This window comes from Panulirus ornatus, chromosome 1 (assembly GCF_036320965.1).
Source record: "Panulirus ornatus isolate Po-2019 chromosome 1, ASM3632096v1, whole genome shotgun sequence".
In the NCBI taxonomy this organism is placed as follows: Eukaryota; Metazoa; Arthropoda; class Malacostraca; order Decapoda; family Palinuridae; genus Panulirus; species Panulirus ornatus.
In genome coordinates, this window is record NC_092224.1 from 8,428,584 (window position 1) to 8,447,777 (window position 19,194).

The following is a 19,194-nucleotide window of genomic DNA, read 5'->3' on the forward strand; positions in this document are numbered from 1 at the left end:
TCACGCAAATCTGCTACCAGTGAACAACAACTGACTCACTTCCCAAGCTTTCTCATCCACAACAGACTGCATACTTGCCCCTCTTTCCAAAACTCTTGCATTCACCTCCCTAACAACCCCATCCATAAACAAATTAAACAACCATGGAGACATCACACACCCCTGCCGAAAACCTACATTCACTGAGAACCAATCACTTTCCTCTCTTCCTACACGTACACATGCCTTACATCCTCGATAAAAACCTTTCACTGCTTCTAACAACTTGCCTTCCACACCATATATTCTTAATACCTTCCACAGAGCATCTCTATCAACTCTATCATATGCCTTCTCCAGATCCATAAATGCTACAAACAAATCCATTTGCTTTTCTAAGTATTTCTCACATACATTCTTCAAAGCAAACACCTGATCCACACATCCTTTACCACTTCTGAAACCACACTGCTCTTCACCAATCTGATGCTCTGTACATGCTTTCACCCTCTCAATCAATACCCTCCCATATAATTTACCAGGAATACTCAACAAACTTATACCTCTGTAATTTGAGCACACTCTTATCCCCTTTGCCTTTGTACAATGGCACTATGCAAGCATTCCGCCAATCCTCAGGCACCTCACCATGAGTCATACATACATTAAATAACATTACCAACCAGTCAACAATACAGTCACCCCCTTTTTTAACAAATTCCACTGCAATACCATCCAAACCCACTGCCTTGCCGGCTTTCATCTTCCGCAAAGCTTTTACTACCTCTTCTCGGTTTACCAGATCATTCTCCCTAACCCTCTCACTTTGCACACCACCTCGACCAAAACATCCTATATCTGCCACTCTATCATCAAACACATTCAACAAACCTTCAAAATACTCATTCCATCTCCTTCTCACATCACTACTACTTGTTATCACCTCCCCACTTGCCTCCATTGAAATTCCCATTTGTTCCCTTGTCTTACGCACTTTATTTACCTTCTTCCAAAACATCTTTTTATTCTCCCTAAAATTTAATGATACTTTCTCACCCCAACTCTCATTTGCCCTCTTTTTCACCTCTTGCACCTTTCTCTTGACCTCCTGCCTCTTTCTTTTATACATCTCCCACTCATTTGCATTATTTCCCTGCAAAAATCGTCCAAAAGCCTCTCTCTTCTCTTTCACTAATAATCTTACTTCCTCATCCCTCCACTCACTACTCTTTCTAATCTGCCCACCTCCCACGCTTCTCATGCCACAAGCATCTTTTGCGCAAGCCATCACTGCTTCCCTAAATACATCCCATTCCTCCCCACTCCCCTTACGACCTTTGTTCTTACCTTTTTCCTTTCTGTACTCAGTCTCTCCTGGTACTTCCTCACACAAGTCTCCTTCCCAAGCTCACTTACTATCACCACTCTTTTCACCCCAACATTCTCTCTTCTTTTCTGAAAACCTCTACTAAACTTCACCTTCGCCTCCACAAGATAATGATCAGACATCCCTCCAGTTGCACCTCTCAGCACATTAACATCCAAAAGTCTGTCTTTCGCGCGCCTATCAATTAACACGTAATCCAATAACGCTCTATGGCCATCTCTCCTACTTACATACGTATATTTATGTATATATCTCTTTTTAAACCAGGTATTCCCAATCACCAGTCCTTTTTCAGCACGTGAATCTACAAGCTCTTCACCATTTCCATTTACAACACTGAACACTCCATGTACACCAATTATTCCCTCAACTGCCACATTACTCACCTTTGCATTCAAATCACCCATCACTATAACCCGGTCTCGTGCATCAAAACTACTAACACACTCGCTCAGCTGCTCCCAAAACACTTGCCTCTCATGATTCTTCTCATGCCCAGGTGCATATGCACCAATAATCACCCATCTCTCTCCATCAACTTTCAGTTTTACAAATATCAATCTAGAGTTTACTTTCTTACACTCTATCACATACTCCCACCACTCCTGTTTCAGTAGTAGTGTTACTCTTTCCCTTGCTCCTGTCCTCTCTCTACCCCCTGACTTTACTCCCAAGACATTCCCAAACCTCTCTTCCCCTTGAGCTTCGTTTCACTCAGAGCCAAAACATTTAGGTTCCTTTTCTCAAACATACTACCTATCTCTCCTTTTTTCTCATCTTGGTTACATCCACACACATTTGGACACCCGTCAGAGCTTTCGAGGAGGATGAGCACTCCCCGCGTGGCTCCTTCTTCTGTTTCCCCTTTTAGAAAGTTAAAATATAAGGAAGGGAGGGTTTCCAGCCCCCCCCCCGCTCCCGTGCCGTTTAGTTGCCTTCTACGACACGTGTGGAATGCGTGGGAAGAATTCTTTCTCCCCTATCCCCAGGGAACAGAGAACGGGGCCAGGTGAGGATATTCCCTCAAATGCCCAGTCCTCTGTTCTTAACGCTACCTCGCTCACGCGGGAAATGGCGAATAGCATGAAAGAAAGAGCCCTCATATGTGGAGGCCTAAAAGATCTAGGCAGGAGCTGGGAGTTGTCTTGCTTATAACAGGTTTAGGGGCCCCTTTTCATGGGAGCACATGATTGTCCAAACGGTCACTAGGGATCACCTCACCTCTCGCTGATCTCTGGGACATCACTGTCAAGGTTAGTCCATTCATAGCATGCCCACACCTGGAGAATAAAGGGACCGCAACCTCAACTCAGAAAGAGTCCTCCTAAGTTGCTGCCTCATTCATGGAGCTTAATGCTATCTACTTCAGAGTTTCTGAAGCAGGTTGTGGGTAATGATCCATCTTATCAGCATCTGAGCCAAAATTCCATCAAAGAAACACGGGTATTTACGAATCGTCAGCCGCCATGTGAAAATCAGGGAACTGTATTAACCTCTATGACTCAAACATCTAACTTATGAATTTACTTACTGATTAATATCAAGCGTCTCGTTAATATAGATATGGCGAATTTTCAGTGATTAAGGCAGTTGTGTACTTCTTTACTCATGAAGCTACACTAAGATGAAGAAGAATAAAGTACTAATGCCAGTGTGACGGTAAATCAAGCCTAGTGTTGTTCTGGGTTAGGGAGAAGTATATCCGTCTGGCTAACTTGAATGCCAGCCTCACCCTAGGCAACACCGCCCCTCAAAGCATACTAAACCCACGACTCACCACAGCCGCCGTTGCTCGCTTTAACGCCTTCTTGCGCTTCTCCGATTCTCCATCGCCCCACATTCTTTCCCTTGGTTCTCATATGGATTACTGACCCAGTCCAGATATCATTTGTCTTACTGTCACTGTATAAACCCATTTACTGACAACCCAGTCACTGCATGCGGGTAGCATACATCATTGTTCAATTAATTGGCGATTTCACATTCCTACTATCTAGCAAAAAGTTCTCTGTTTACATCATGAGGATTACACAATTATTCTGTCCCATTAGTGCGTTACAGGAAGGTAATGGTTCTGCTTGTAAGACTGTGACAAAACATATAACCAATACTCCCAGCGTTACTTATGAAACACGGTAGTTATTTTTTTTTTATTATACTTTGTCGCTGTCTCCCGCGTTTGCGAGGTAGCGCAAGGAAACAGACGAAAGAAATGGCCCAACCCCCCCCCCCCCATACACATGTATATACACACGTCCACACACGCAAATATACATACCTACACAGCTTTCCATGGTTTACCCCAGACGCTTCACATGCCTTGATTCCATCCACTGACAGCACGTCAACCCCGGTATACCACATCGCTCCAATTCACTCTATTCCTTGCCCTCCTTTCACCCTCCTGCATGTTTAGGCCCCGATCACACAAAATCTTTTTCACTCCATCTTTCCACCTCCAATTTGGTCTCCCTCTTCTCCTCGTTCCCTCCACCTCCGACACATATATCCTCTTGGTCAATCTTTCCTCACTCATTCTCTCCATGTGCCCAAACCACTTCAAAACACCCTCTTCTGCTCTCTCAACCACGCTCTTTTTATTTCCACACATCTCTCTTACCCTTACGTTACTCACTCGATCAAACCACCTCACACCACACATTGTCCTCAAACATCTCATTTCCAGCACATCCATCCTCCTGCGCACAACTCTATCCATAGCCCACGCCTCGCAACCATACAACATTGTTGGAACCACTATTCCTTCAAACATACCCATTTTTGCTTTCCGAGATAATGTTCTCGACTTCCACACATTCTTCAAGGCCCCCAGAATTTTCGCCCCCTCCCCCACCCTATGATCCACTTCCGCATCCATGGTTCCATCCGCTGCCAGATCCACTCCCAGATATCTAAAACACTTCACTTCCTCCAGTTTTTCTCCATTCAAACTCACCTCCCAATTGACTTGACCCTCAACCCTACTGTACCTAATAACCTTGCTCTTATTCACATTTACTCTTAACTTTCTTCTTCCACACACTTTACCAAACTCAGTCACCAGCTTCTGCAGTTTCTCACATGAATCAGCCACCAGCGCTGTATCATCAGCGAACAACAACTGACTCACTTCCCAAGCTCTCTCATCCCCAACAGACTTCATACTTGCCCCTCTTTCCAAAACTCTTGCATTTACCTCCCTAACAACCCCATCCATAAACAAATTAAACAACCATGGAGACATCACACACCCCTGCCGCAAACCTACATTCACTGAGAACCAATCACTTTCCTCTCTTCCTACACGTACACATGCCTTACATCCTCGATAAAAACTTTTCACTGCTTCTAACAACTTTCCTCCCACACCATATATTCTTAATACCTTCCACAGAGCATCTCTATCAACTCTATCATATGCCTTCTCCAGATCCATAAATGCTACATACAAATCCATTTGCTTTTCTAAGTATTTCTCACATACATTCTTCAAAGCAAACACCTGATCCACACATCCTCTACCACTTCTGAAACCACACTGCTCTTCCCCAATCTGATGCTCTGTACATGCCTTCACCCTCTCAATCAATACCCTCCCATATAATTTACCAGGAATACTCAACAAACTTATACCTCTGTAATTTGAGCACTCACTCTTATCCCCTTTGCCTTTGTACAATGGCACTATGCACGCATTCCGCCAATCCTCAGGCACCTCACCATGAGTCATACATACATTAAATAACCTTACCAACCAGTCAACAATACAGTCACCCCCTTTTTTAATAAATTCCACTGCAATACCATCCAAACCTGCTGCCTTGCCGGCTTTCATCTTCCGCAAAGCTTTCACTACCTCTTCTCTGTTTACCAAATCATTTTCCCTAACCCTCTCACTTTGCACACCACCTCGACCAAAACACCCTATATCTGCCACTCTATCATCAAACACATTCAACAAACCTTCAAAATACTCACTCCATCTCCTTCTCACATCACCACTACTTGTTATCACCTCCCCATTTGCGCCCTTCACTGAAGTTCCCATATGCTCCCTTGTCTTACGCACTTTATTTACCTCCTTCCACAACATCTTTTTATTCTCCCTAAAATTTAATGATACTCTCTCACCCCAACTCTCATTTGCCCTTTTTTTCACCTCTTGCACCTTTCTCTTGACCTCCTGTCTCTTTCTTTTATACATCTCCCACTCAATTGCATTTTTTCCCTGCAAAAATCGTCCAAATGCCTCTCTCTTCTCTTTCACTAATACTCTTACTTCTTCATCCCACCACTCACTACCCTTTCTACTCAACCCACCTCCCACTCTTCTCATGCCACAAGCATCTTTTGCGCAATCCATCACTGATTCCCGAAATACATCCCATTCCTCCCCCACTCCCCTTACTTCCATTGTTCTCACCTTTTTCCATTCTGTACTCAGTATCTCCTTGTACTTCCTCACACAGGTCTCCTTCCCAAGCTCACTTACTCTCACCACCCTCTTCACCCCAGCATTCACTCTTCTTTTCTGAAAACCCATACAAATCTTCACCTTAGCCTCCACAAGATAATGATCAGACATCCCTCCAGTTGCACCTCTCAGCACATTAACATCCAAAAGTCTCTCTTTCGCACGCCTGTCAATTAACACGTAATCCAATAACGCTCTCTGGCCATCTCTCCTACTTACATAAGTATACTTATGTATATCTCGCTTTTTAAACCAGGTATTCCCAATCATCAGTCCTTTTTCAGCACATAAATACTACACGGTAGTATGTACAAAAATACAAGGCAAGTTACCAAGTCCCGAGGAGGCAGACCCACCTGACTACTGGTTGGAGGTAACACATCAGCCTGACCGACCGATAACTTGTTCCGTACGTCAAGTTCCTGAAAAGAGGCAACTTCCGTAAATGGACTTTGCTGAAGAAGTGTCAGATGTCTTCATATACCAGAATCTAAACTGTCATATATCAAGATATGATGTAACATATAACAAAATATGAAGCGCTTTATACCTGGATATTAAGTGTAAAATCACACTCCCTTCCTAGTAACAAATGACTCAAGCATCTAACTTATGAATTTACTTTCTGATTAATATCATACGTCTCGTTTGATATAGATATGGTGGATTTTCAGAGATTAAGGCAGTTGTGCAGATACTTAAGAAGTATTTCTTCACCCATAAAGTTATACTAATATGAAGAATAAAGTACTGATGCCAGTGTGAGAGTAAATCAAGCTTAGATTAGTTCTGAGGTGAGCTGGCGTATCTACTCTCCGTGTCGCATCTGTAGAGATTCACTTTTGACACCCGAACTCCTGAGACAAATTCATAATCTACCTAAGTATGAAAAAAAGACAGGCTTTCGATCTGCTTGTTGAGTGCGCGAATTTTGGACGTATATATATATATATATATATATATATATATATATATATATATATATATATATATATATATAGGGGAATACTTCCCACGCATTCCTCACGTGTCGTAGAAGGCGACTAAAGGGGACGGGAAAGGGGGGCCAGAAACCCTCCCCTTCTTGTATTTTAACTTTCTAATAGGAGGAAACAAAAGAAGGACCCACGCGGGGAGTGCTCATCCTCCTCGAAGGCTCAGATTGGGGTGTCTAAAGCTGTGTGGATGTAACCAAGATGAGAAAAAGGAGTGATAGTGTGTTTGAGGAAAGGAACCTGGATGTTTTGGCTCTGACTGAAACGAAGCTCAAGGGTAAAAGAGAAGAGCGGTTTGGGAATGTCTTGGGAGTAAAGTCAAGGGTTAGTGAGAGGACAAGAGCAAGGGAAGGAGTGGCACTACTCCTGAAACAGGAGTGGTGGGAGGATGTGATAGTGTCAGAAAGTAAACTCTAGATTGATATGGGTAAAACTGAAAGTGGATGGAGAGAGATGGGTGATTTTTGGTGCATATGCAGATTTGGGAGCAGCTGAGTGAGTGTGTTAGTAGTTTTGACGCAAGAGACCAGGTTGTAGTGATGGGTGATTTGAATGCAAAGGTGATTAATGTGGCAGTTGAGGGAATAATTGGTGTAAAGGGGTGTTCAGTGTTGTAAATGGAAATGGTGAAAAGCTTGTAGATTTATGTGCTGAAAAAGGACTGGTGATTGGGAATACCTGGTATAAAAAGAGAGATATACATAAGTATACGTATGTAAGTAGGAGAGATGGCCATAGAGCGTTATTGGATTACATGTTAATTGATAGGCGCGCGAAAGAGACTTTTGGATATTAATGTGCTGAGGGGTGCAACTGGAGGGATGTCTGATCATTATCTTGTGGAGGCGAAGGTGAAAATATGTAGAGGCTTTCAGAAAAAAAGAGAGAATGCTAGGGTGAAGAGAGTGGTGAGAGTAAGTGAGCTTGGGAAGGAGACTTGTGTGAGGAAGTACCAGGAGAGACTGAGTACAGAGCGGAAAAAGGTGAAAACAAATGACGTAAGGGGAGTGGGGGAAGAATGGGATGTATTTAGGGAAGCAGTGATGGCTTGCTCAAAAGACGCTTGTGGCATGAGAAGAGTGGGAGGTGGGCAGATTAGAAAGGGTAGTGAGTGGTGGGATGAAGAAGTAAGATTATTAGTGAAAGAGAAGAGAGAGGCATTTGGACAACTTTTGAAGGGAAATAATGCAAATGACTGGAAAATGTATAAAGGAAAGAGACAGGAGGTCAAGAAAAAGGTGCAAGAGGTGAAAAAGAGGGCAAATGAGAGTTGGGGTGAGAGAGTATCATTCAATTTTAGGGAGAATAAAAAGATGTTTTGGGAGGCAAAGTGCGTAAAACAAGGGAACAAATGGGAACATCAGTGAAGGGGGCTAATGGGGAGGTGATAACAAGTAGTGGTGATGTGAGAAGGAGATGGAGTGAGTATTTTGAAGGTTTGTTGAATGTGTTTGATGATAGAGTGGCAAAGCGAAAGGTTTCGGGAGAATGATTTAGTAAACAGAGAAGAGGTAGTAAAAGCTTTGCGGAAGATAAAAGCCGGCAAGGCAGCAGGTTTGGATGGCATTAAAGTGGAATTTACTAAAAAGGGAGGGTGACTGTATTGTTGACCGGTTGGGAAAGTTATTTAATGTATGTATGACTCATGGTGAGGTGCCTGAGGATTAACGGAATGCTTGCATAGTGCCATTGTACAAAGGCAAAGGGGATAAAAGTGAGTGCTCAAATTACAGAGGTATAAGTTTGTTGAGTATTCATGGGAAATTATATGGGAGGGTATTGATTGAGAGGGTGAAGGCATGTACAGAGCATCAGATTGGGGAAGAGCAGTGTGGTTTCAGAAGAGGTAGAGGATGTGTGGATCAGGTGTTTGCTTTGAAGAATGTATGTGAGAAATACTTAGAAAAGCAAGTGGATTTGTATGTAGCCTTTATGGATCTGAAGAAGGCATATGATAGTTCACAGAGATGCTCTGTGGAAGGTATTAAGAATATATGGTGTGGGAAGGCAAGTTGTCAGAAGCAGTGAAAAGCTTTTATAGAGGATGTAAGGCACGTGTACGAGTAGGAAGAGGGGAAAGTGATTGATTCTCAGTAAATGTCGGTTTGCGGCAGGGGTACGTGATGTCACCATGGTTGTTTAATTTGTTTATGGATGGGATTGTTAGGGAGGTGAATGCAAGAGTTTTGGAAAGAGGGGCAAGTATGCAGTCTATTGTGGATGAGAGAGCTTGGGAAAAAAGTCGGTTGTTGTTTGCTGATGATACAGCGCTGGTGGCTGATTCGGGTGAGAAATTCCAGAAGCTGGTAGCTGAGTTTGGTAAAGTGCATGAAAGAAGAAAGTTGAAAGTAAATGTGAATAAGAGCAAGGTTATTAGGTACAGTAGGGTTGAGGGACAAGTCAACTGGGAGGTGTGTCTGAATGGAGAAAAACTGGAGGAAGTGAAGTGTTTTAGATATCTGGGAGTGGATTTGGCAGCGGATGGAACCATGGAAGCGGAAGTAAATCATACGGTAGGGGAGGGGGAGTTGAAAAATCTGTGGAAGTCGAGAACGTTACCTTGGAAAGCAAAAATGGGTGTGTTTGAAGGAATGGTAGTTCGAACAATGTTATATGGTTGAGAGGCGTGGGCTATAGATAGAGTTGTGCGGAGATGGGTGGATGTGTTGGAAATGAGATGTTTGAGGACAATATGTTGTGTGAGGTGGTTTGATCGAGTAAGTAATGAAAGGGTAATATAGATGTGTGGTAATAAAAAAGAGTGTGGTTGAGAAAGCAGAAGAGGGTGTTTTGAAATGGTTTGGTCACATGGAGAGAACGAGTGAGGAAAGATTGACAAAGAGGATATATGTGTCAGAGTTGGAGGGAACGAGGAGAAGTGGGAGACCAAATTGGAGATGGAAGGATGGAGTGAAAATTATTTTAAGCGATCGGGGCCTGAACATGCAGGAGGGTGAAAGGCGTTCAAAGAATAGAGTGAATTGGAACGATTTGGTACACCAGGGTCGACGTGCTGTCAATGGATTGAACCAAGGCGTGTGAAGCGTTTGGGGTAAACCACGGAAAGTTTTGTGGGGCCTGGATGTGTAAAGGGAGCTATGGTTTCGATGCATTGTACATGACAGCTAGAGACAGTGTGAACGAATGTGGCCTTTGTTGTATTTTCCTAGCGATACCTCGCGCGCATGCGGGGGAGGGGATTATCATTTCATGTGTGGCGGGGTGTGATTGGAATGAATAAAGGCAGCATGCATGAATTATGTACATGTGTATACACATGTCTGTGTAGGTATATTCATGTATACGTTGAAATGTATAGGTATGTACATGTGCGTGTGTGAACGTGTGTGTATATACATGTGTATGTGGGTGGGTTGGGCCATTCTTTCGTCTGTTACCTTGCGCTACCTCGCTAACGCGGGAGACAGCGAGAGTATAATAAAATATATATATATATATATATATATATATATATATATATATATATATATATATATATATATATATATATATATATATATATATATATATAATACACTCGGTAATAATAGGTGATCAGAGAACTGTATTAACCTTTATGGAAGACATTCTGATGGTAAAATATAACCAACTTCAACGGAAGGGTAAAAAGACACCGGCCGTGGACAGATGAACTTAATTCAAGGTAGAATGAATACGGAAATTATAATCATACATCCTTTACTATTAACAACAAACTTCACTCGGCTGTCCACTTACGAAGCTGTTAATTCTGTCCCAACGAAAATTTACGTATTAATTTTCCACAGGTTGAATGAAAATCACTTTAAGTGTTGCATGTCCTAAGTTACGACAGGAAACATTCGCAAGTACTCACAACATTCAGAGAGCTTCAGAAAGTTCCGCAAAATATCATAATCCTTAGTTATAGGATACCGATAACAGAACGGTAAAAAAGAGAAAAGGATCCAATAAAAACGCCATCTCTTTAAAAGTGTAAAACTACCGGTCGAATTTGATATAACTAAATTAAAAAGGTATTTTAGATTCTTCAGGAGAAAGTGAGATGCAATATCGCGCCGAAGAGAAAGGCGTTCATGACTGGAAGTGAGGAAGGCTGACTTGTTAAGAACAAGTGCCCTTAACTGAATCTTGCTGAGAAGTAAGGTGGAAGATATGAGGGCAGGATTCCTAAACATTACCACTGATAACTTGCCTTACATATTACTACGGATAACTTGCGTGACACAGAGCTACAGATCACTTGCCTATCATATTACTACTGATGACTAATACAGTGCTACTGATAACTTTACTAATACATTACAACTGAGAACTTGACTAATACAGTGTGTTAGTTATCTCGCCAAGTTCCCAATAAATGCTATAGTTATCCTTTATATCATTCAGTTTTCTTTGAGGAATGATGTGTCCAGCGCACATTATATTGCTTTGAGGGTCTTATTATTGTAGGTTAATATAAGAGATTTTGTTTATTAGAGTGTAAACAAATTAAGAGTAAACATTTTCAATATCATTACAAATTATGGAAGGACAAAACATATGTAAGAGACAAGAGAAAGTGATATGAAGAATTAGTATAGAAACTGGAAGAAGGCCAAGGTCAAGCCTCTCTCTCAGGAATGGCCAATAGAGGAAGGATAAGATTCAAATCTGTTGGTAAATGTATAATCTGTACGTATCTCAGTCATTTCAAACCCTTATGTTATATAACTGAGGCCAGTAAATTTGCCAGAGAGATGTAAAGTAATATTGACAGAGATCCATGTATCAAGTATAAATTGTATTATGTTACGAAAGCCTTGTTTATTCTTGCTATTATAAATATACCTTTATAATTTTTATCTATGTTTGGTATATGATCAACTGGACAAGAATGGAAAAGTAGGTACATAATTCCGGCCCTTAGCTGTTAGATGTTAGCCAGATGATAAGGAAATCTATGTCTAGCCCAAATATCTCTAACAGCCGTTATTTCAGAGGTATCTGTTTTAATGGGCCTGTGGGCTGATTACACACCCTTTAATGTATAAGGGGTGGAGGCAGAACGTAACAATCCTGGATGGGCCCCCATGTTACGTTCTGCCTCCACCCTTTATACATTAAAGGGTGAATAATCAGTCCACAGGCCCATTAAAACAGATACCTCTGAAATACCAGCTTCTGTTAACAGGGAGATTAGGGCTAGACACAGATTTCCTTATCTGGCTAACATCTCCTGACAGCTGACGGCCGTATTTATATACCAACTTTTCCATTCTTGTCAAGTTGGTCAAACACCAAACACAGATAAAAATCATAAAAAATATATTTATAATAGTAAAAATATACATAGCTTTCGTAACTTAAATCATACATTTCATACACGGATCTCTCTCTAAATTACCTTTACATCTCTCTGGCAAATTTACGAGCCTCAATTATATAACCTTATATAAGGGTTGGAAATGATTGAGATGTGTACAGATTACATTATACATTTACCAACAGCTTTGTATAACATCCTTACTCTATTGGCCATTCCTGAGAGAGAGGCTTGACCTTGGCCTTCTTCCAGTTTCTATACCAATTCTTCATATCACTTTCTCTTGTCTCTTACATATGTTTGGTCCTTCCATAATTTGTTATAATATTGAAAATATTTACTCTTGATTTGGTTACACTAATAAACAAAATCTCTTATATTAACCTACAATAATAAGACCCTCAAAACAATAAAATGTACACTGAACATATCATTCCTCAAAGAAAACTGAATGATATAATGGATAAGTATAGCATTTATTGGTAAATTGGAGAGATAACTGTAACAAGTGCTACTGATAACTTGACTAATACACTACTACTGATAAATTGCCGAACACAGTTTTACTGATAAATTGCGTAACACATTACTACTGATAACTTGCCTAACACTAATACTGATAACTTGCCAAACACATTACTACTGATAACTTGCTTAACACATCACTACTGACAACTTGCCTAACACATTGCTACTGATTACTTACCTCACACAGTACTACTGATACATTGCCTAACACAGTACCTCTGAAAATTTGCCTAACACAATGCTCCTGATAACTTTCCGAACACATGACTACTGATAACTTGCCTAACATAGTACTACTGATAACTTGCCTAACACATTTCTACTAATAATTTCCCTAAAATACTGTTATCGATAACTTGTCTTACGCATTCTTAATGATCACTTGCCTAACTCATTACTGCTGATGAATTGCATAACACATTCTTAATGATAACTTGGCAAACACATTACTAATGATGACTTGCCTGACACATAATTACGGATAACTTGCCTAACACGTTACTACTGATAACTTGCATATCGCATTACCGCTGATAACTTGCCTAACACATTGCTACTGATGACTTGCCTAACATTTCGTTTTCTTAATCCCTTCAGCACGACAGAATGACCCTTCCGCATTTTGGCCTGAATGGTACTCAAGTTTCGAACCATTATGCTCAAGAATCGAATCATTATGCTCAAGGATCGAATCACTGTGCTAAAGGATCGAACCAATGTGCGGAAGGATCGAACCATTATGCACAAGGATCGACCCTTTACGCTCAAGGATCGACCTTTTCTACTCAAGGATCCAACCGTTGTGCTTGTTCAGGGAACGAACCTTTGTACTCATGGATCGAACCATTTTGTTCAAGGATCCAACCTTTGTACTTAAGGATCGAACCATTATGCTTAAGGGTCTAACCTTTGTACTCAAGGACTGAACCTTTGTACTTAAGGATCGAATCATTATGCTCAAGGATCGAACTTTTGTACGGAAGGATCGGACCTTTATGCTCAAAAATCCAACCTTTGTACTTAAGGATCGAATCATTATGCTCAAGGATCGAACCTTTGTACTGAAGGCTCAAACCATTACGCTCAAACATCGAACCTTTGCACTCAAGGATCGAATCACTCTGATCAAAGACTGAACCATTGTACTCAAGGATTGAACCATTATGCTCAAGGATCGAACATTTGTACTCAAGGATCGAACCATTATGCTAAAGGATCGAACCTTTGTACTCAAGAATCGAACCATTATGCTCAAGGATCGAATCTTTGTACCCAAGGATCGAACCATTTTGCTCAAGGATCGGACCTTTGTACTCGAGGATATAACCATTATGCTCAAAGATCGAATCACTGTACTCAAGGAGAGAACCATTATGCTCAGAGATCGAACCTTTGTGCTCAGTGACCGAACCATTATGCTCAAGCATCGAACGTTTGTACCTCAAACCGAACCCTTATGCTAAAGTTTCGAACCCTTGTGCTTAAGGATTGAAGCTTTGTGCTCAAGGATCGTACACCTAATGCTCAAGGATCGAACCGCTGGGTTCAGCGTTAGAACCTTTGTACTTAAGGGCCAAATCTACTTACCATTCTCTTGTGCTTTTTGCTCTTAAGGTGGTCAAGCAAGGTAGCGGAACTGTTGAATGATTTGTTGTTGCAGATGGGACATAAGTAAGGCTGTACCTTGTTGTCCGTTAACATTATAATTCCCTCCTTCAGCTTTTGTTGTACCAGTTTATCTTCTTGCAACGGCTGGGGCGCTATCGCTGCTACAGTCACAGGAACCTTAGGCACTGGTGGCCTGGGCTGAACGATGGCGGCCATCTGCTGTGATGTAGCTTTCTTCTTGTGGTCCTCGCCCGCTAAGTGGTCCTCAATCTGTTGCACACCAGTTAGTGCGTTGCCACAGATTGTGCACTTGACGGCATTATCGAGAACAAGAAGCAATCCTTTCTTGGCGGCTTCCCTCGTTTTGCTGGGAAGCGACTCAATGAGTGTCTGGGGACCATTTTTGATATGAGTGATGGCGTACCGAGTGGACTTTTCCCGGTGCTTGGAGCCCTCCAAGTGCTGGACCACAGACGACTCCCCAGACAGTGGCGACCCACACACCACACATTCGAACCCGCTACCGACGGTCATACGGACAACGCCGGCCTTTAATGCTTTTTCCAGTGGTGATGCCTGGAATACAAAACAGTTTATAATGTCATGATTAAAGTTATTGCAACAGTTGGTTATTACAATATCTAGAGGTATAATCACTCATATGTACAATTTACGCATCATTATCATCTAAAAGACTTTTCTTGCACATTTAATAGCAACAGAATATTAGTTACACGACAAAAACAACTATTGCTAATTTCCTCTTGCAAGTTCTTGTCACAGTTGTTAAGGGTAAAGCTTATATTAAAGTTACATTTGTAGGAACTGTTGCTTGAAATACCAACAGAATTGAGTCAGTATCAGTCTTGAGAAGATGCCTCCAGGAAGTACATTACGGAAGAAGGGCTAGGATATAGAATACAAAAATAATGAATTGTGATAACAAAAGTCAAGACTTTCTGGTGATAATAACTTTCACACACATTCCCTCTACCGGCGTGTAAGTTTAATGATTTTATTTTGTGCAACTGTAAGTTAGTCTGTGTATCTTCATAGTACTATATTTTGCAAGAGGTCACACTCGTTTACCAAAGGCCTCTTAGCTACGTCTCTTCGTTATATATGAACTGATTACGTCTTCTATCTCATTCTTGTGTCTCCCATGACGATGTGATCATTACGCAAAAGTACACTCGGGAACTTATCGTGTTTATCTTGGCTAATGGTTATCAGCATATATATATATATATATATATATATATATATATATATATATATATATATATATATATATATATATATATATATATATTATCCCTGTGGATAGGAAAGAAAGAATACTTCACATGTATTCCCTGCGTGTCGTAAAAGGTGCCTAAAAGGGGAGGGAAGGGGGGGGGCTGGAAATCCTCCCCTCTTGTTTCATAATTCATACTTCCTGCCTTTATTCATTCCCATCGCCACCCCACCACACATGAAGTGACACCTCCCTCCCCACGCAGGTAGCGCTAGGAAAAGACAATAGAGGCCACATTCGTTCACAATCTCTAGCTGTCATGTATAATGCATCGAAACCACAGCTCCTTTCCACATCCAGGCCCTACAAAACTTTCCATGGTTTAACCCAGACGCTTCACATACCCTGGTTCAATCCACTGACAGCACGTCGACCCCGCTATACCACATCGTTCCAATTCACTCTATTCCTTGCACGCCTTTCACCCTCCTGAATGTTCAGGCCTCGATCGCTCAACATCTTTTTCACTCCATCCTTCCATCTCCAATTTGGTCTCCCACTTCTCGTTCCCTCCCCCTCTGACACATATACCCTCTTTGTCAATCTTTCCTCACTCACTTTTCCTCACTCACTCTCCATTCGACCAAACCATTTCAATACACCCTCTTCTGCTCTCTCAACCACACTTTTTATTACCACACATCTCTCTTACCCTTTCATTACTTACTCGATCAAACCTACTCACACCACATATTGTCCTCAAACATCTCATTTCCGACACCTCCGCCCTCCTCCATAAAACTCCATCTATAGCCCACGCCTCGCAACCATATAACACTGTTGGAACCACTATTCCTTCAAACATACCCATTTTTGCTCTCCAAGATAATGTTCTCGTCTTCCACACATTCTTCAACGCTCCCAGAACCTTCGCCCCCTCACCCAGTCTGGGACTCACTTCCGCTTCCATGGTTCCATCCGCTACCAAATCCACTCCCAGATATCTAAAAACTCTGCACTTCCTCCAGTTTTTCTCCATTCAAACTTACCTCCGAACTGACTTGCCCCTCAACCCTCCTGTCCCTAATAACCTTGCTCTTATCCACATTTACTCTCAGCTTTCTTCTTTCACGTACTTTACCAAACCCAGTCACCAGCTTCTGCAGTTTCTCACCCGAATCAGCCACCAGCGATGTATCATCAGCGAATAACAACTGACTCACTTCCCAAGCCCTCTCATCCCCAACAGACTGCATACTTGCTCCTCTCTCCAAAACTCTTGCATTCACCTCCCTAACCACCCCATCCAAAAACAAATTAAACAACCATGGAGACATCACGCACCGCTGCCGGAAACCGACATTCACTGAGAACCAATCACTTTCCTCTCTTCCTACTCGTACACATGCCTTATATCCTTGGTAAAAAAAAATTTCACAGCTTCTAGCAACTTACCACCGACGCCATATACTCTTAAAACTTTCCACAAAGCATCTATATCAACCTTATCGTATGCCTTCTCCAGATTCATAAATGCTACATACAAATCCATCTGTTTTTTCTAAGTATTTCGCACACACATTCTTCAAAGCAAACACCTGATCCACATATCCTCTACCACTTCTGAAATCACACTGCCTTTCTCCAGTCTGATGCTCTATTCATGCCTTCACCCTTTCAATCAATACCTTCCCATACAATTTGCCAGAAATACTCAACAAACCTATACCTCCATAACTAGAACACTCACTTTTATCCCCTTTGCCTTTGTATAATGGCAATATGCATGCATTCTTCCAATCCTCAAGCACTTCACCATGATCCATATTTACACTGAATATCCTTACCAGCCTATCAACAACACAGCCACCCGCTTTCTTAATAAATTCCAATGCAAAACCATCCAATCCTTCCGCCTTTCTGGATTTCATCTTCCGCAAAGCTTTCACTGCCTCTTCTTTCTTAACCAGACCATTCTCCCTGACCCTCTTACTTCGCAGACCACCCCGACCAAATCACCCTATATATGCCACTCTGTCATCAAACACGTTCAAACATACTTTCAAAATATTCACTCCATCTCCTTCTCACTTCATCACAACCTATCATTACTTCCCCCCTTGCCCACTTCATCAATGTTCCCATATGTTCCCTTGTCTTACGGACGTTATTTACCTCTTTCCAAAACATCTTTTTATTCTCCCTAAAGTTTAATGATACTCTCTCACCCCAACTCTCATTTGCCCTCTTTTTCAACCCTTGCATCTTCCTCTTGAACGACTGCCGCTTTCTTTTATACATCTCTCAATAGTTTGCACTATACATATTCAATTTCTAGAGTCAAGAGAGGAATGCTCATTCTAGTGGAAGGCTCAGACTGGGGTGTCTGAATGTGGGTGAATGTAATAAGATGAGAAGAAACGGTAGATAGTATGTTTGAGGAAAGAAACCTAGATGTTCTGGTTCTGAGTGAAATGAAACTCAAAGGTAAAGGGGAAGAATGGTGTTGGACGTTTTGATTGCAAAAGCTGAAGATGCAGAGAATATACGTACGGCAATGATGAAGTCCATAAATAGAGGGTGTTAGGCAAACAACCATAACACAGATATTAGAGGAAGTTACAATAGAGTCTAATACTATGTCTTGACGAACAGAATGGTTAACAGTTCTTGTAGTGTGCAGGTTCTCAGATGTCAGGAGGTGACGGTTGAGAGAATGGTGCATTTTCTTCATCCCGGACTTCTGTGTTGTGAATGTGTCACCAGAATTCTCCTCGTAACTAGACAAAGAAGATGCATCTAGCGTGACGTCACTCACCTTAGGCATGATGAGGGTATGCAGGTTGTCTGGCTGTGTAGTTTCGGCTGCTGTATCCACCTTCCTTCTTCACACCTGGCAGGCGGGGGAAGAGCATTGGAAATCCATTATCAGCTTATTCTAAGTGACTGATGTTTTTCGTATATATATATATATATATATATATATATATATATATATATATATATATATATATATATATATATGCTACATAAATGCTACATACAAATCCATTTGCTTTTCTAAGTACTTCTCACATACATTCTTCAAAGGAAACACCTGATGCACACATCCTCTACCATTTCTGAAGCCACACTGCTCTTCCCCAATCTGGTGCTCTGTACATGCCTTCACCCTCTCAATCAATACCCTCCCATATAATTTACCATGAATACTCAACAAACTTATACCTCTGTAATTTGAGCACTCACCTTTGTCCCCTTTCCCTTTGTAGAATGGCACTATGCAATCATTCCGCCAATCCTAAGGCACCTCACCATGAGTCATACATACATTAAATAACATTACCAACCAGTCAACAAAACAGTCACCCCCTTTTCTTAAAAAATTCCACGGCAATAAATAATAACAATGATAATATATATATATATATATATATATATATATATATATATATATATATATATATATATATATATATATATATATATATATATATCATCTTATCATTACTTTGCTTTGTCGCTGTCTCCCGCGTTAGCAAGGTAGCGCAAGGAAACAGACGAAAGAATAGCCCAACCCACCCACAAACACATGTATATACATACCCGTCCACACACGCACATATACATACCTATAAATCTCAACATATACATATATATACACACAGAGACATATACATA

General features: G+C 41.2%; 1 protein-coding gene across 6 annotated transcripts in view; it reads right to left on the reverse strand.

Annotated features, from left to right (window-relative positions):
- Window positions 1–19,194, reverse strand: part of LOC139754989 (caspase-8-like) — a 63,685-nt gene that overhangs the window by 11,914 nt on the left and 32,577 nt on the right. For all 6 annotated transcript variants that reach the window (XM_071673345.1, XM_071672998.1, XM_071673095.1 and 3 more), the window contains exons 2-4: window positions 18,332–18,406; window positions 14,256–14,852; window positions 6,197–6,262 (exon numbers count right to left, since the gene is read on the reverse strand). In XM_071673345.1, coding sequence (XP_071529446.1) covers window positions 6,197–6,262; window positions 14,256–14,852; window positions 18,332–18,340 — 672 coding nt within the window. In that variant the 5' untranslated portion in view covers window positions 18,341–18,406. The remainder of the gene's footprint in view (window positions 1–6,196; window positions 6,263–14,255; window positions 14,853–18,331; window positions 18,407–19,194) is intronic.